The sequence below is a fragment of the Neofelis nebulosa genome, chromosome 8 (assembly GCF_028018385.1).
Source record: "Neofelis nebulosa isolate mNeoNeb1 chromosome 8, mNeoNeb1.pri, whole genome shotgun sequence".
NCBI classification, from domain to species: Eukaryota; Metazoa; Chordata; class Mammalia; order Carnivora; family Felidae; genus Neofelis; species Neofelis nebulosa.
In genome coordinates this window covers 114,947,426-114,962,101 of record NC_080789.1, presented here as the reverse complement: position 1 = coordinate 114,962,101, position 14,676 = coordinate 114,947,426, and the positions used below count along the sequence as shown (strand labels likewise).

General features: G+C 39.6%; 2 protein-coding genes across 6 annotated transcripts in view; both read right to left on the bottom strand.

The window, feature by feature from the left end:
* The window catches only part of ZNF438 (zinc finger protein 438), a 178,606-nt gene that overhangs the window by 11,589 nt on the left and 152,341 nt on the right, over positions 1-14,676 (bottom strand). The window contains exon 1 of one of the 5 annotated variants that reach the window (XM_058681553.1): positions 10,619-10,642. The exons of the other annotated variants lie outside the window; for them this stretch is intronic. The gene's annotated coding sequence lies outside the window, so the exon portion shown is untranslated. Of the gene's footprint in view, positions 1-10,618; positions 10,643-14,676 lie in introns of those variants that run through there. 5 annotated transcript variants of the gene reach the window in all.
* Positions 9,511-10,358, bottom strand: LOC131483441 (large ribosomal subunit protein uL30-like). Its single transcript, XM_058681554.1, has one exon. The coding sequence runs from the start codon at positions 10,332-10,334 to the stop codon at positions 9,588-9,590; it is 747 nt and encodes a 248-aa protein (XP_058537537.1). The 5' UTR covers positions 10,335-10,358; the 3' UTR covers positions 9,511-9,587.

Here is a 14,676-nt window from a genome sequence, read left to right as displayed (position 1 = left end):
AGAGAGAGAGAGAGACAGAGACAGAGACAGAGAGACAGAGACAAAGAATCTGAAGCAGGCTCCAGACTTCAAGCTGTCAGCCTAGAGCCTGATGTGGGGCTCAAACTCATGGACATGAGATCATGACATGAGCTGAAGTCAGATGTCCAGCCAGTTGAGCAACCCTGAGTGCCCCTAAAACCCTTTAATATAAAGAGAATAGGTGAGGCCCACTGACTGGCCATCTGAGGGAGTAAGGGAATGATAAATTATGCTGCTCGGGTACAAGATAAAATAGAGAAACAAGCAAGTTCTGAAAAAGAAACTGCTTTAAAGAAAACAGACATCCATAGAGGGGCACAGCAGGGATTGGAGTAAAGAGAGAAGAGACAACTGGAAATGGAAAAACTGAACCACAGAAGCAGAGGACGGTGATGTCAACATGAAGAAGAGCAGAAATAACAAAGACCAGAAGGTACAGCTGAAGCAACAACCAGTGGTCAACGTCACTTCGAAATCTCTGAAGATTTAAGTTGGGAAGGGGCTTCCTATTTTTTATGACCAAATCTAAGAAAGCAACCTTCTGACAGTTAAGGTTTCCAGAAATGAAACTAGATATATTTTACAGAGCCATCCAAAAGGGAGCGAGCTAATTATGACGCATTTAAAGTTAATGTGCTTTGATCGATCTTCAAAAGTTTCTACGTTACAGTGGAAATAAAATCACACAGGAAGAGCAGTGCCATTCAAAGGAAAAGGAGGCCAACTCTGATGTGGGAGCGAAGGAAACCCCTCAGGGTAACTGGTTGTGCCAGCAAGGGAGAACACTGAGCAGTGAGCAACCTGGGCGACTGGAAATGAGAGTCATAAGTGACAGGTATGATGACTGCCAAAAGAGTCAACTCTCAAGTTTGCTGCAATTCAACCAAGTGGATCCTGGAGTAGAAAAGTTGATCAATTGCCTTTATGATCAACAATTATAAGATAATCATAAGAAATCTCTGGGGTGAAAGATAAGGCCTTATTAGATAAATGTAACCTATTCATGTTGGCCTGGATCTATCAGGAAGTACAGACAAGGGTGAGGGTGTCTGTGAAGGTGGTGTTGCACCACCAGAACCATTAATGATGGAACAACAGGGAATGGAGTGATGCATTAGAAGAAATGTATAAGGCAGGAGAACGAGAGCAAGGCCCAAAAATGGAAGAACAACCCCTAGGAATTACTTAAATATGTTCAGCAACAGGGTACTCATAAAGTAAATATCCAACCATACAATGTAATATTATGCAACAGTAAAAAAGAAAGGCGGGGTAGACTGATCTGGAACACTCTCCAAGATATGAGATGTATAGATTATTATTATTGTGTTAGATTAAAAAAACAGTGGGGTACACACACAAATATATTCCTTACAGGCACAGAATATCTCTAAAAGTAAACAAAAGAAACTAGCATCGGTAGTGGCCTTTGGGTTGGGGGCAAAGGAAACTAAGAGGTCAGGATAGGACACGTGCTTATTTCCCACCGAATACTCTCTGCACCTGGCACACAGGAGGTTCACACCTATCTGCTGAATGAATGCAAGGAAAATGAAGTTTCCCTTTTGAATCTGTTATTAAAAGGGGTACCTTTGGGGACAGTCACGGTGGGTAAGTGTGTGTCTTTGCATAAATGACTGTGTCTACATTACACACGGTGTCTTCTGTTTTTATTTTCCTTGCCTATTTATAAGGACAAGAATTGCTAATGATAAGGGAAGTAATCTAATAATCTGACAGGCCGTGCATAACTACCCCCCAAAGTTAAGCACTGAGAAGTATTAGAGCTCATTACTTCCCAAGGACAATGGGAGTCCTGAGAATTGTTCCTGCAAACACTAGGCTCTTCAGGAGAAAACGAGGCAATCTGCAATAAAGGTCAGTTATGCTACAATAACCACAGGTTTGAATTTTTTTTTTCTTTTTAAAGTAGTTTGAACAATAGGAGTCCTTAGAGAAGCTGAAAATGCTGTTAAGTTTTTAAAGCTCCAAAATACTAGGATGTGTGCTTGTAGGAAGTCTTTCTTGGCAATGCAGTTACTACAGTGGTTTGGTCCACACACATTTACAAGGCCTCCCCAGATGGTGTGATCTACAAACCCTCCCCGTCACCTACTGAATTATAGATCTCAAAGAAGTGTGCACTAAATAATGAGAGGTAGAAATTTCCAGTGACATTCATAATTTCTGGAAATCCTGCAAAATTTCCCATAACACTGTTAAAGAGACTCACAGGACTCTCAGGCACTAAACATGGACTTTTATTAACTGAAAACATAAAAGGCGCACTCAGTAAAATTAATTCTGTGCAATTATACAACGTGAAACTTAATATTAGGATTTTAAGTATGGGCTGTTTTTACTACGTTAAGTGTATAAAAAAAAACTATTTTGAAAAGTGACATTTACAGTTGGTGAAAAACCGATAGAACCGTGGATTAAAGGGAAACACGGAGGCATTGAGTCCTTATTAGGGCTAGAATCTGTGTAGGTCTTTTAATTGAACCCTCACACAAGCTTTGCAAATAAATATTATTGTCCCCTTTTTACAGATTAAGAAAAATAAGACTTGAGGACTTAAGTAATGTGCTAAAGTCCACGCCATGCAGATCTCCATTCCGATCTGAAGCAATGACCTTCCTCTCTTTCATTCTCTCCTCAAAGGGGCTAAATTATATACCAAGTTTTCCTAATTAACTCCAAAATACAGTGGTATCTCTGAATTTTGCAGAGACAAAAGGGGAAATTTGAAATAGAAATGGCTTGTCATACATATCCCAAAATTTCGATTACAATTAAACGACACTTTCTGAAAGCCCACTTGTTAGGAGAGAATTCATGAACAATTAATAGTCATTTGAAGGTAAAAGCAGATTTTTTTTTTTTAAGGCGAATTTGCCCTTAACATCCATAGGCCTCTGACAAGTCCAATAGAGTTGCCAGATAATAGTTGTTTGGAGAAAGTGCAATCAATGTGTGTCCTCCTCTGTCACCACCAGAGGACTGGTCTGACAGGCAGAGACCCAGAGGGCAGAATGAGGGCTAATGGTACTCAGTGTCAGCAGGCAAGCTAGCCCGATCGCACTGCCTCACGACAAGGCTGGCAGAGATGCTACTAAGGAATACGTACGAGGGCAGGCAGTTTTCTACAAGCCTGCCCACAACTCACCCCCTCCTTTCCACTGGCAGAACCACAGCCTGCTCTGTGGCTTCTCAAAAGTTGTTCCCACTCGTCCCTTCATTAGTTTGAGCCCGGTTCCATCATCCCATCTGTTCGACCCACCGGCCTGCTGCTCAGCATGGAGTAGTGATTGGGCACAGAGACGAGAGGCCCTGCTCTTGAAACGGGCTCCCTGGACCAAGGCTTAGAACGGAAGTCCTGCCAAAGTCTTAGCCACAGAAGTGCCAAAACTTTTAGACATTGTTTAGGTTTTAATTTTATTAAACTGAAAGACCCTATTTTTAATTTTATTTGTTGGCATCCCTGTTCTCCCTCTCACTTGGCTTTCTAATGAGAAATTCCAGTTGGGGTTCAAACTGTTTCCCAAGATGGTCTCTGGTTAAAACAAATATGGTAAAAGCCTAGAGAAGCAGGAGATAAAAGAAATGCCTCATAACCCAAGGGAGCTCAGCTTATTTTGTTGAAAAACCTATAAGCACGTTTAGCTACCGCCCACCTTCTCCCCAGGGTGCTGTCCAGGCACTGCAGCGAGAGTCCACAGGAATTTATGGAGCAGTGACTACAGAGCGCCCTGTAACATGCGCTGGCAACAGGCACCAGTGTATTTTGTGTCTACAGACTCAGGGTGCCATTTCTAGTCCACTTATCTGTAGCACTAAGACCTCCTTGAGTCAGTACATCTAGGACCCAGATCTCTAGCAATCTGATACTATACAAAGGAAATAAGCACTTCCTAATCGCAGATCTTGTATCCAGAGCCCATTTTTGTCCATTCTCTTTGCACACTTCCCTGCTGTGCAGAGTTATGCAGCTAAGATAGCTAAGGCCTTCTCCTTCCCTCCTGTAACACCACTAGTGATATCCAGGCATCCTCCCTTCAGGACACACCTTTGAGAGCTGTCTTGACAAACAGTGAATTCACTACCTAGCTCTGCAAGAAAGGGAATTCTTGTTTTTGGAGCACCAGAGTTTCTTTATTTCCTGGCACTTATCGAATTCTTTACATGCACTATCTCATTTAATCTCCACACAAAAAAAAAACTGAGTTAGAAATTACTGGTATGTACGTTTTATAGATAAAGGTTTCGAAGCTGGTAAGTAGCAGTGCTGGAACTCAAGCCTTGGCCCAGCTGCCTCCAAGGTCTCTTTCCACCTTTACATGCTGCCTGAGCTATAATGCACGGTTATGGCCACTATCACGGTCTCTAGTGCAAACATGGTTTTGGGGGTCAGATGTGGTTTCAACTCCTGGCTCTGTCTCGTGGGCTGGGAAAGTCATTCCCAGTGAGCCTAACTGTTCTCATTTACAAAAATGGCATAAGAGTATCTCGCTGCAAAGGTCATGGACAGGATGAAAAGAAAAAAGGACCCAGGAAAAGTGCCAGGATAGCGCCTACCAGTTAGGTACTCAGCAGACATTAGCCTTGCACTTTCTCTTGACAAAAAGCCTGAGGTTCCTGAGTTATTTTTGGTGGGTAGAAAAAAAAAAAAAAACAAACACAAATGTTGAATGCTAATCATATGGAAATAGTACTGAATCCTTAAACTGATGTTTCTTTGTTGAGAGGTAAATGAAGGAAAGAGGGAAGAAATGGCTATAACTTGTGAATCATGGTCCTACTAGAACTGTAAAGCATTTTTTCCTCCCTTTCTCCAGCCACCTATTACCACAGCTCAATCTTCCTACATCTGATCAATCCTATCACCCTCTCTTACTCCCTGCCCCTAAGTTTTACACATCCCATTGACAAAGTGATAATCAGATGAACAGTTACAGTGAATAGGAGTTAACATATGTGCATTTTAAAGAGCTGTTTTGTGGGGACACTCCTCCCTGCTTTTGTTTATACTGAGTATTGATGCTAATTGCTGTTGTTCTCAACACTGCCTGGGAAGAAAATAATAGCTCCCCTAGTAGACCTTTCAGGGGTGGGGGTGAGTCCAGGTCTCCATGGCCCTGGAAGGGAAGGGGCCCAGGGGAGAACTGGGGACACTGGCCACAGGTCTGCAGGACTGTGAGAGCAATGGCCATGTGATTGTTTGATTCAGGAGGAAAAATAAGTGGACTCTCACAGAGGGTACGGGCAAGTCAACCACAATTTTGAAAGCACGTTCTTGTAGATTTCAGTATTTTGTTGAGGAAATCATTAAGAAAGAAATTTAAGATAGCTTGAATACAGGAAGAAAAGGTGGGCACTGAAAGAGGAGCCCACAAAACTGAATTAATTAGACGTGTAAATGTATCAGGAAGCAAGAGGAAACAAGCATTCTTTATGGAAGAACTTAAAAGCTAATTAACTAAAATGTTAATGGCAATACAAGGAAAAATAATACAATATGGTTTGTTAAGTTCAAGTAACTTATTATTCTTTTTGAGCCATATAATTCGTGTCCCAAATGAAATGAAAATTTAAAATGCATTATCATTTAAAATATATTTTAATTATCCTCAATTTCAATGAATTTCTCCATTTTAATTATCAGTCCTTTTATCAGTCCTTATTTCTGGGAGGACTTTTTGATTTCCAGTACTTCTGATGAAAAGCAGTTGAAAACTATATGAAATCTTTTAATTTTTAATACATTTAGGAATACAAAGTTATTAATCTTTTTGGCCAAAAAATGATAACATGCCCTAGGTCTTATTCATTATTAGAAAACAGTCAATTTTGTACCTTTACCCAAATCTAAGAATGACTAAGTAGCATGAAAATTTAACTAAAAGCTAATGACCTATGGGGGGACACAAAGCAAGACAAATGGAAATTTTTGAAATGCCTTATTAACCCCATTCTCTCATTCTTCATCTTGTTGTTAATATTATTAGAATTATTAAGATTCAGTTGGGTCACATAGTTGAAATTCAGAAGACCTTGATAACTGAACTTCATCAAGGTAAAAGCAGCAAATCATTTCATTTGATGTTCTACCACTCAGAGCAAATACCTGTGCACACTGTCTTTCCAGGAGATTCCGACATTTTCCGAGTCAGTTGTTTTTCAACACAATGGGTGAGTGAGGAAACATCTCCTGTGAAAGAGCTTTAGGAAGCTGCTAAGATATCTCATGGCAAGAACTCTTCCATGAACAAATTAAAAATGGGCCCCTTCTTTTTAATCTTATATTTTAATATCAGTTGGAACAGTTAAGTATCCAGGATGAGTAACAAGATGACAGTTGGTGACGAAAACCTTTTCCTTCGTGGGATAAACAGAAAGATAAGGTTTCACCATGCAAATGTGCAGTCAGTTGGAACAATTAAACGAGGACACAGGCAGAAGGTTCTTGCCTTTGGTCAAAATACCAGGATTATGAAACCAAAGTGGTAATAAGGATCATGATGTTTCAACACCAGTATGGTTAAAAGCAAGGGACTGGAATCACAAAGATACTCTTATTTTTATACTGTGATTTCAAAAGTAGATTTATTTTATAGAATGGACATTTTTAAGGAGTATGCAAACCGCCTCTTTAAAAAATGAAACAATTGTTCCACTGCTTTATGGCACAGTTTTACAGATGTTTTATTTTCACTTCTGATTTATCTTCAACTCACAGTGACTTATAACACTTTCTGCTGCAAGTTCCTCTATACCTCAGCCTTTATGTCAAATAGCTCATGACTTGAAAGTGCAAATACACAGGACTACATATTCCTTTATCATGTGCATAATTATTCCCTAAAACTCCTGCTTGTAAATCTTGACTGTCACTTATTTCTTAGTCAAGATGCACCTTGAATAACATAGAGACACCACGTCTAATACTGACACACTGAAGAAAATTAAAAAAGAGGAAACGAAGCACCGGGTACCCACAGGTACTGAGGTAACTGGGTCAGCAGTGGTTACCTTTGTGGAGCTGACCAGATAGGTTGTATGTGAGCTAACCAGCAAATACAGATTCTGAGATACATCTAAGGTAGGTAATCAGATGCTGACGTGAGCTACTACAGAGAGTGAAATCATCAGAGTTGGAAAGCTGTGGGACCACTTTGGAATCCTTTCCTTTTGAATTCTGCCTGGCTTCTCCTCCATCAACACCTTTATTACTACACGGATGGCAATGACAAAGTGTGGCTGAAGGAATGCATACTCTCATCTATGCCTCAGAAACACGTAAGAGTTAACTCTCCAACTTCCCTGAAGAGATTCAGTGATTATGTGGTCCACCTGTGTTCCCTTTTCCTCAAGGCACTGCACATTTGTATGTGTGCGCACGCAGGTTGCCCCGGTTCTGGAGCTGGTGTAGTGGCTGACCATCCGTGGACATTCCTAGTATATGGTGGGTTTTGCACACGACTGTCTTCCTACGGCACCTACCCCACCTGGCCTGACATTGTACTCTCCACTCCCACTGCTAACTGATTAATGCTGAGAAATCCAACCACTGTGAACACTGCGAAACATTACAAATTTAAAGTTTCCAGTGTTGAATTGCAGACCTAGTCCACAATCTTATTATTATTATTTTTTTAATCCCTAATAGACTCCCTTCAGTTCCTCACTGGGGCTAGCTCAGGTTTCTCCCATTGCTTTTCCGAGGCACTCTTCCTCTACCCAACCCCCACCTTATTCCCGTCTCTCTCACCAATGATTTTTGGCACTGATCTTGCAATGGACTGAATGTCTGTGTTCCCCCAAAATTCATATGTTGAAATCTTAATGCCCCAGTGTAATGGTATTAAAAGGTGGGGCCTTTGGGAGGTAAATAGGTCATAAGAGTGAAACCCTTATGAATAGGATTAATGTTTTTATAAAAGAGACCCCACAGAATTCTCTTGCCTTCTTTTGGCCATGTGAGGATACAATGATAAGATGGCAGTTTGCAACCCAGAAGGGAGCTATAAAGGGGAACAGAATACATGACCCCAAAATATGCTACTTTGGTAAATGAATTATTTTGAGCTGAACATAATCGAGATCCAGAAGACTCCAGAAAAACTTTTACCTCTTCCTAACTACCTAAAAGAATTCTGCTAGGGGGCCTGGCTTAGAGAGAGAGCTATTACTAGACAAAACTTTTACCCGAATGCCTTATCTGTATGGCATGGCACATATCTAATTATCAAATATCTGCTCTATTTATTACCCTATGAATTTGGAGCCCCAGGCCCCATCCTGTTCCTTAGCTCAGGGTGGCCTATAAGCCTCAACTATGGGACTTGTTTTGGGGTCTTATTGTCTTTGTGGGGCCTCCATTCATACATAACTAAATTTGTTTTTCTCCTGTCCTATGTTAATTTGATTATTGGATCAGCCAAAGAATCAAAAAGGGTAGAGGAAAAATTTTTCCTCCCCAACAGCTGTCACCAGAATCTGACCATGCTGGCACCTTAATCTTGTACTTTCAGCCTCCAGAACTGTGAGATATAAATTTCTGTGGTTCATAATAAGACACTTATTCTATGGTACTTTGCTATAGCAGCCTGGAGTGACTAAGACCTCATGGAGAAAAGAGAAGTCATTAGGTAGGAACTCATTTACTGCTCCTTCTTTCTCTTTCTAAACTCTCATATGTCAATTCTATAACACAAATAAATTTACTTCTTCTGGAATAAGGGGAAAGGAGGGAGAAGCACTATCACTCTAAATATACAACTCATCCACCTCAAGTCCTGAGACACTAAAATGTGAAAAAAATGTGCACTTCAGAATAAGGAAATGGGAGTATTCCCAACCCTGTTCTGTGTCCCATGCTTCTCTCCATACCCTTCATGCTGGCTCAGAGATCCTCTACCATCAGTGAGCTTCCATTCTTCCCTGACTCCTTTCTAGAAGTACCTGCTCAGTCCCATAAAGTCACCACTGTTTCTTTCTCTGTTTTAACTGTCCTTCATTGTACCGTGATTCTATTATCTGTCTCCTCCTGCTAGAATGTAAACTCCAAGAAAGCAGGAGTTTATTTTGTTCACTGCCAGGACCTCAGTCCCTAGAGATCAGTATCTGGTACACGGTAGCCACACAAAATGTTATTTACTAAACGAGTGAACTATAACTCTCAACCGTATTGTCTTGCTTTCTCTTTTGCTTTTGCTGAACACAAAAATATAAAATCCAAAATGCCAATAAAGATTATTTGGGCTCTATCTTGTCTTCAAGATACTGCCCTATCTTCTTTTTTTTCTTCATGAGAAAACTTAATAGTTAGTATATATAGTCCTTGTCTCTACTCATCAACTTCTATCCATCCTTCAATCCCCTACACCCCAAATTCCATTGTGAAGTACTAAAATGTCCTTCTGTCAGGAGTCAGATTGGGTGCTTAATCTATTATATCTCACTTAATCCACCACCAACTCTTTTTTTTTTTTTTTTTTTTTTTTTAATTTGAAAGTAGTCGTTTATTAACTGACCAGATTACAAAAATAATCATGGTGGATACCTTAGTTCATTCTTCTAATAAGCCTATTGATCTGGTCTTCCCTGTTGCCAGCATCTCCACCTTCTACAAAATGGGTGGTCTTCTTCTTCATTCCCCCTTGTGGAGAAGATAACTTGAAGGGCCATAAAAAGTTGTTTGCTTCTTTGAAACGTTTTCCAACAGTGTAGATCTCATGAATCAGATCCTCCATGCAAATGATGCCATATTTACCAAGAGATCGAGCGATCAATGTGTTATCTGTCAGGGCAATTCGCTTCTTGTTGATTTTGCCATAACCACGCTTGTAGATCAATTCATTCACTGACTTCAGGTTTGGGTACCCCCATGCGATATATGGTTCCACAATCCTTAGCATGTTAACTGAAGCCTTGTTGAGCTTAACAAAGGTGCCGTTGAAGATCTGGCGAAGGCGAAGAAGCTGCAACACCTTTCGAACCTTTGGGCTCACACCATTGATACCTCGGATCCTGATGACAAATGCCAATTTGGGTTCTGCAGGTACGTAGAAGTTGCCAGCTTTTCTTGCCATTCTAGCCATGCGGATCTCAGTTCTGTACATCTGCCTGTATTCCTTGTGGTAATGCTTAGCTTTTTCATAAATAAGCTTCCTCCTTGCCTTTCGAAGCATTTTTTGGGCAAATTTCTTTCTCAGACGCTTGATCTTCAACTCTGCGAAATTCCTTCGCTTTTTCTTGAGAGTTTCTGGCACAGCAGGAACCTTCTTTTTCTTCTCTTCTGCACCCTCCATGGTTCCAGCCGGAAAAAGAGCACCAACTCTTAATATTAACATTTCCAATCCACAGACATGGAAACTGAATATTTCTTTTAAGGGCGCAAAGCTGGTAAGTGAAAGTTAGATTTGAACCCAGGTCTGTCTGACACCAAAACTGTTCCCCTTCCATTCCATCACACTGAACTTATTACTAAGGTGTTTTGCAATTTATCCACTTATCTGTCAGTCTCCCCCAGTGGCTGGTGAGTGCCACATAATCCATATCTATGTTGAGAAAATAAAGGTGTTTTTTGACTAACCTTTTCTAATCAGAGAGTGCAACCCTCAAGAGAGAGAGTGAGCCTTCTTTCTTCTTCTTCTTTTAATGTTTATTCATTTTTGAGAGGCAGAGAGAGAGAGAGAGAGAGAGAGAGAGAGAGAGAGAATGAGCAGGAGAGGGGCAGTGAGAGGGAGGCACAGAATCTGAAGCAGGCTCCAGGCTCCGAGCTGTCAGCACAGAGCCTGACATGGAGCTGGAATCCATGAACCGTGAGATCATGACTTGAGCCAAAGTCAGACACTTAACCGACTGAGCCACTCAGGCACCTCAGTGAGCTTTTTATTTTTAACAGGAATCCATAGCGTGGTTGTTTGAGAGGCAGTTAGTACAAAGTGATTCCCTTCACAATGTCCTGGATGTTAAAAGCTAGGCTTTTGCATGGGTGGCCTTCTTTTACAGAACTTCTGGTGAGCAAAGCAGGCTCACACCAAAATAACTTTTTTAAAGCTGAACAGTTACACAATAAATTTAATGACACTTTTTTGTGATGTGCAAAAATGAAGAAAAAGGTCATTACAAAGGTCTTTTACAATTTTAGAAATAATATACATTTTCTTTTTTTTTTTCAAATTTTTTTTTTTCAACGTTTTTTATTTATTTTTGGGACAGAGAGAGACATAGCATGAACGGGGGAGGGGCAGAGAGAGAGGGAGACACAGAATCGGAAACAGGCTCCAGGCTCTGAGCCATCAGCCCAGAGCCTGACGCGGGGCTCGAACTCACGGACCGCAAGATCGTGACCTGGCTGAAGTCGGATGCTTAACCGACTGCGCCACCCAGGCGCCCCTAATATACATTTTCTAATCCCACACCACCTGCTTCTAAAACTGAAGTAACTGACGAACATTGGGACGAATGAAAAAGTCTAAAAAATGTTGAATTTCTGAATTTCTTATGTGGCAAGTCCTACCTCTTTAATAAACTTGATTAAACATCAGTGTCGTGGCCTATAGTTTGGTCTGGGGAATATTCCTTTTTTTGGTGGAGTGGAGGGAGAGGGAACTCCTCAGGGAAAAGCAAACAAATTACATGTAAGAAGGAGAGCAGAGGTCTGGCTTTGGTTTTTCCTTTTGCTACCAGAAAATGTCTGAGCAAGATAATCTTTATTGCCCTTTAGTTGCTCCCTTTAACAAGAAAGGATTATATTGGACCATCAGTTCTCAAAGTGTGGCCTGCAAACCCTGGGAAGGGTCCCAACACTCTCTTCTCATACTAATAGTAAGATGTCATCTGTGTTTTCCAGTGTGCTGACCTCTGCACACGTTGCAGTCAGTGATAGGGCAAAGGGGATAATTAGGTAAAACCGCTCTGGCACCTTAGCCTGAATTCAGGCAGTGGGAGCAAACTGTCCACTTAGCCACGTTCTTTGCCAACACACTCAGGACAACACGGAAGCAGTCTGAAATTTTAGTTTTATAAAAACCATGATCCTTACGTGTTTTACAATTCTGTGTGATGAAATGGTTCACGCTCATACAGCACTTATGCTGCACACGGAAGGAAGATGGTTGCCTCGAGGAAAAGCATCTGTGCCACTGAGTTGTGAAGCTGAACTAGTGGCTTTTGTCATGGAATACCATTTTTACTTGAAAGAACACCTGACAGACACATGTTCAAAGGTCATGGTCAAACTTAGGTATCTGACAGACATTTTCTCAAAAGTGAACGAACACAACCTGTCACTATAAGAAAAAACATCTGACGGTAACCGTTGCCAGTGATAAAAATCATTCTTTCAAGTGGCAGTTAGAATTTTGGAAAACTTGAATCCATCACCAGGAGGTTGAAGCCTCCAAATGCTTTAAGATTTTTCAGAGGAGGATGGTGGTTCCATTAACAAATAGGACTTTTAGAATACTGGATAAAAAGATGTATAGAAGATTTGCAAACTCAGTAAATGCCTCCCAACCTCCCAAATACCCAGTAGATGATGTTACATGGATGGGTAAATGACTCACTCAAGTGTAAGGCCAAAGAGTAACAGAATACAAGGAGTACCTTGCCATGGTTTCAAATTTCATACCTCAACTAAAGTTTAAGGGGTTACCTGACTGGTTTAAAGTCAGTTATAGTTATTGGACACATTTTGGTGTTGTAGCGAAGAAAAATATACACAATTATCTGAAAAGGCTATTAATATTCTCCTTCTGTTTCCAGACACTGTAAAGCTAGATTTTTTACAAACACTTCAACATAAAGGACATTATCAAAACATACTGAATGTAGAACTGGATATGAGACTCGGACATTTTTTTTTTTCAATATATGAAATTTATTGTCAAATTGGTTTCCATACAACACCCAGTGCTGAGACTCGGACATTTTTAATGAAGTCAGACTTTAAACATATTTAAACAAAAGTCAAGGCCAGTCTTCTAACAGTTTCTAAGTACATAAAATATGTCATTTATGTTAAGTTGTAATGATTATTTTAAAATGAATTCACAAATATATATATATTTTCAGTTTATAATCTCAAATATGATAAATGCCAATGGATAATGTAACAGACATAAAGAAACGTTCTTTAGAGTCCTCAAAGTTTTATGAGTATAAAGGGGTCTTGAAAGTAAAAAGTTTGAGAACTGCTGAACTAGATGAAATCTAATACCCCAGCTCTTTTGAGATTCTGTGATATTTTTGTTGTGTGTGTGAATGAGAACAGAAGATAAAATCTGGAAATGTCTTACTTCCGGCAGTTTTTACTTCCTTCATTGTTGTTTCCAATGAGAATGTAATATGGTAGATCTATAGGACAGAGTTTTGAAAAAAAGCATTTAAAAGTAATTTATCCTAATAAAAATATCAGTTATAATTTAAATATCAGTAGTTGGAAATGCTAGAATACAGATTAAATAATAAAATGCTTGACAAAAATCTTGTAAAGGTGTAACAATTCAGAAATTTATTTTACCTAATTTGAATTTATATTCATGGAATAGGTCATAAATTATATTTAAACTAATTGCATTTGTATTTCCCCCCAGTTTTAAGAAATGTCATCATGAGATTTTCTTGGTAGTATAAAATCATTTTAAATTATTTTATCAAAAGGAAACTAATAAGTTTTTGTTTCCAGTGTAAGTTGGATGTTGGAATTTCTGTAAACACTTTTAGGATTTTGATGCCAAGTAATTTACGGATGAACAGTATGTTCATTCTATTAAAGCATTAAAAGAGTTATGCATTTCTCTTAATAGTATTAGACCTTTACAAACATGAAATGCCTAGCCTATATTTCTGGCTTGCACAGCATCCTAAATACCTGTGTCAAACTCTGCTTTTATCCCAGCCTAACTCATCACACCAGCCATCTGCATACATAAAGATGTAAGCATCTGCTATATGGCAAATGGTCTCAGGGGCAGATGTTTCCATCCTTGTGTTCATGTCACTGGGGCTGGATACATTATTTGAACAGATGTACACAATCTGAAAGTGTTATGTCCCTCAGTGAAATGTCTCCAACTGCTTTCTATCAAAGAACATAAATGCTATTTGCACCTGCATTTATGTTAATAATATAAAGGCAGCAGGGGTTCTGACAAAGTGGAATGTGATGCTATGAAATATATTTGCATGGTTAATTGGGAGTTTCTGAGAGACTCTGCTGCCAAATGGCCACACTGACATTGATACATGCCCGAGCAGACTATCTGATTAGTAGCCTGCTTTTTAAGCAGGTGGAAATATGGCTATTTCAAACAATAAAAGTATTCATAACCTCATTTACTAATAAGGATATTCCAAACTCTAGCATTTTATCTCAAAATAGGAAAGTAACTTCCATTATAACATCTACCTGGTAAGTTTTAGGCCACTCAGGTCATTTCCATTTTGTTCTATGAGGAAATTTCTATAGGTGTGTGTATGTGTGTGTGTTTTCCATTTGTACTTCTGTCAACAGCATAACATACTATTAATCCATAGTGATATTTTGTAGAGGTTATTACATTGGAAAGTTCCAATTGCCAACATTACGTAGTTAACCAAAACCAGCTTGAAAATGTCAATCTGTACTTGGTCTGCAACATAAAA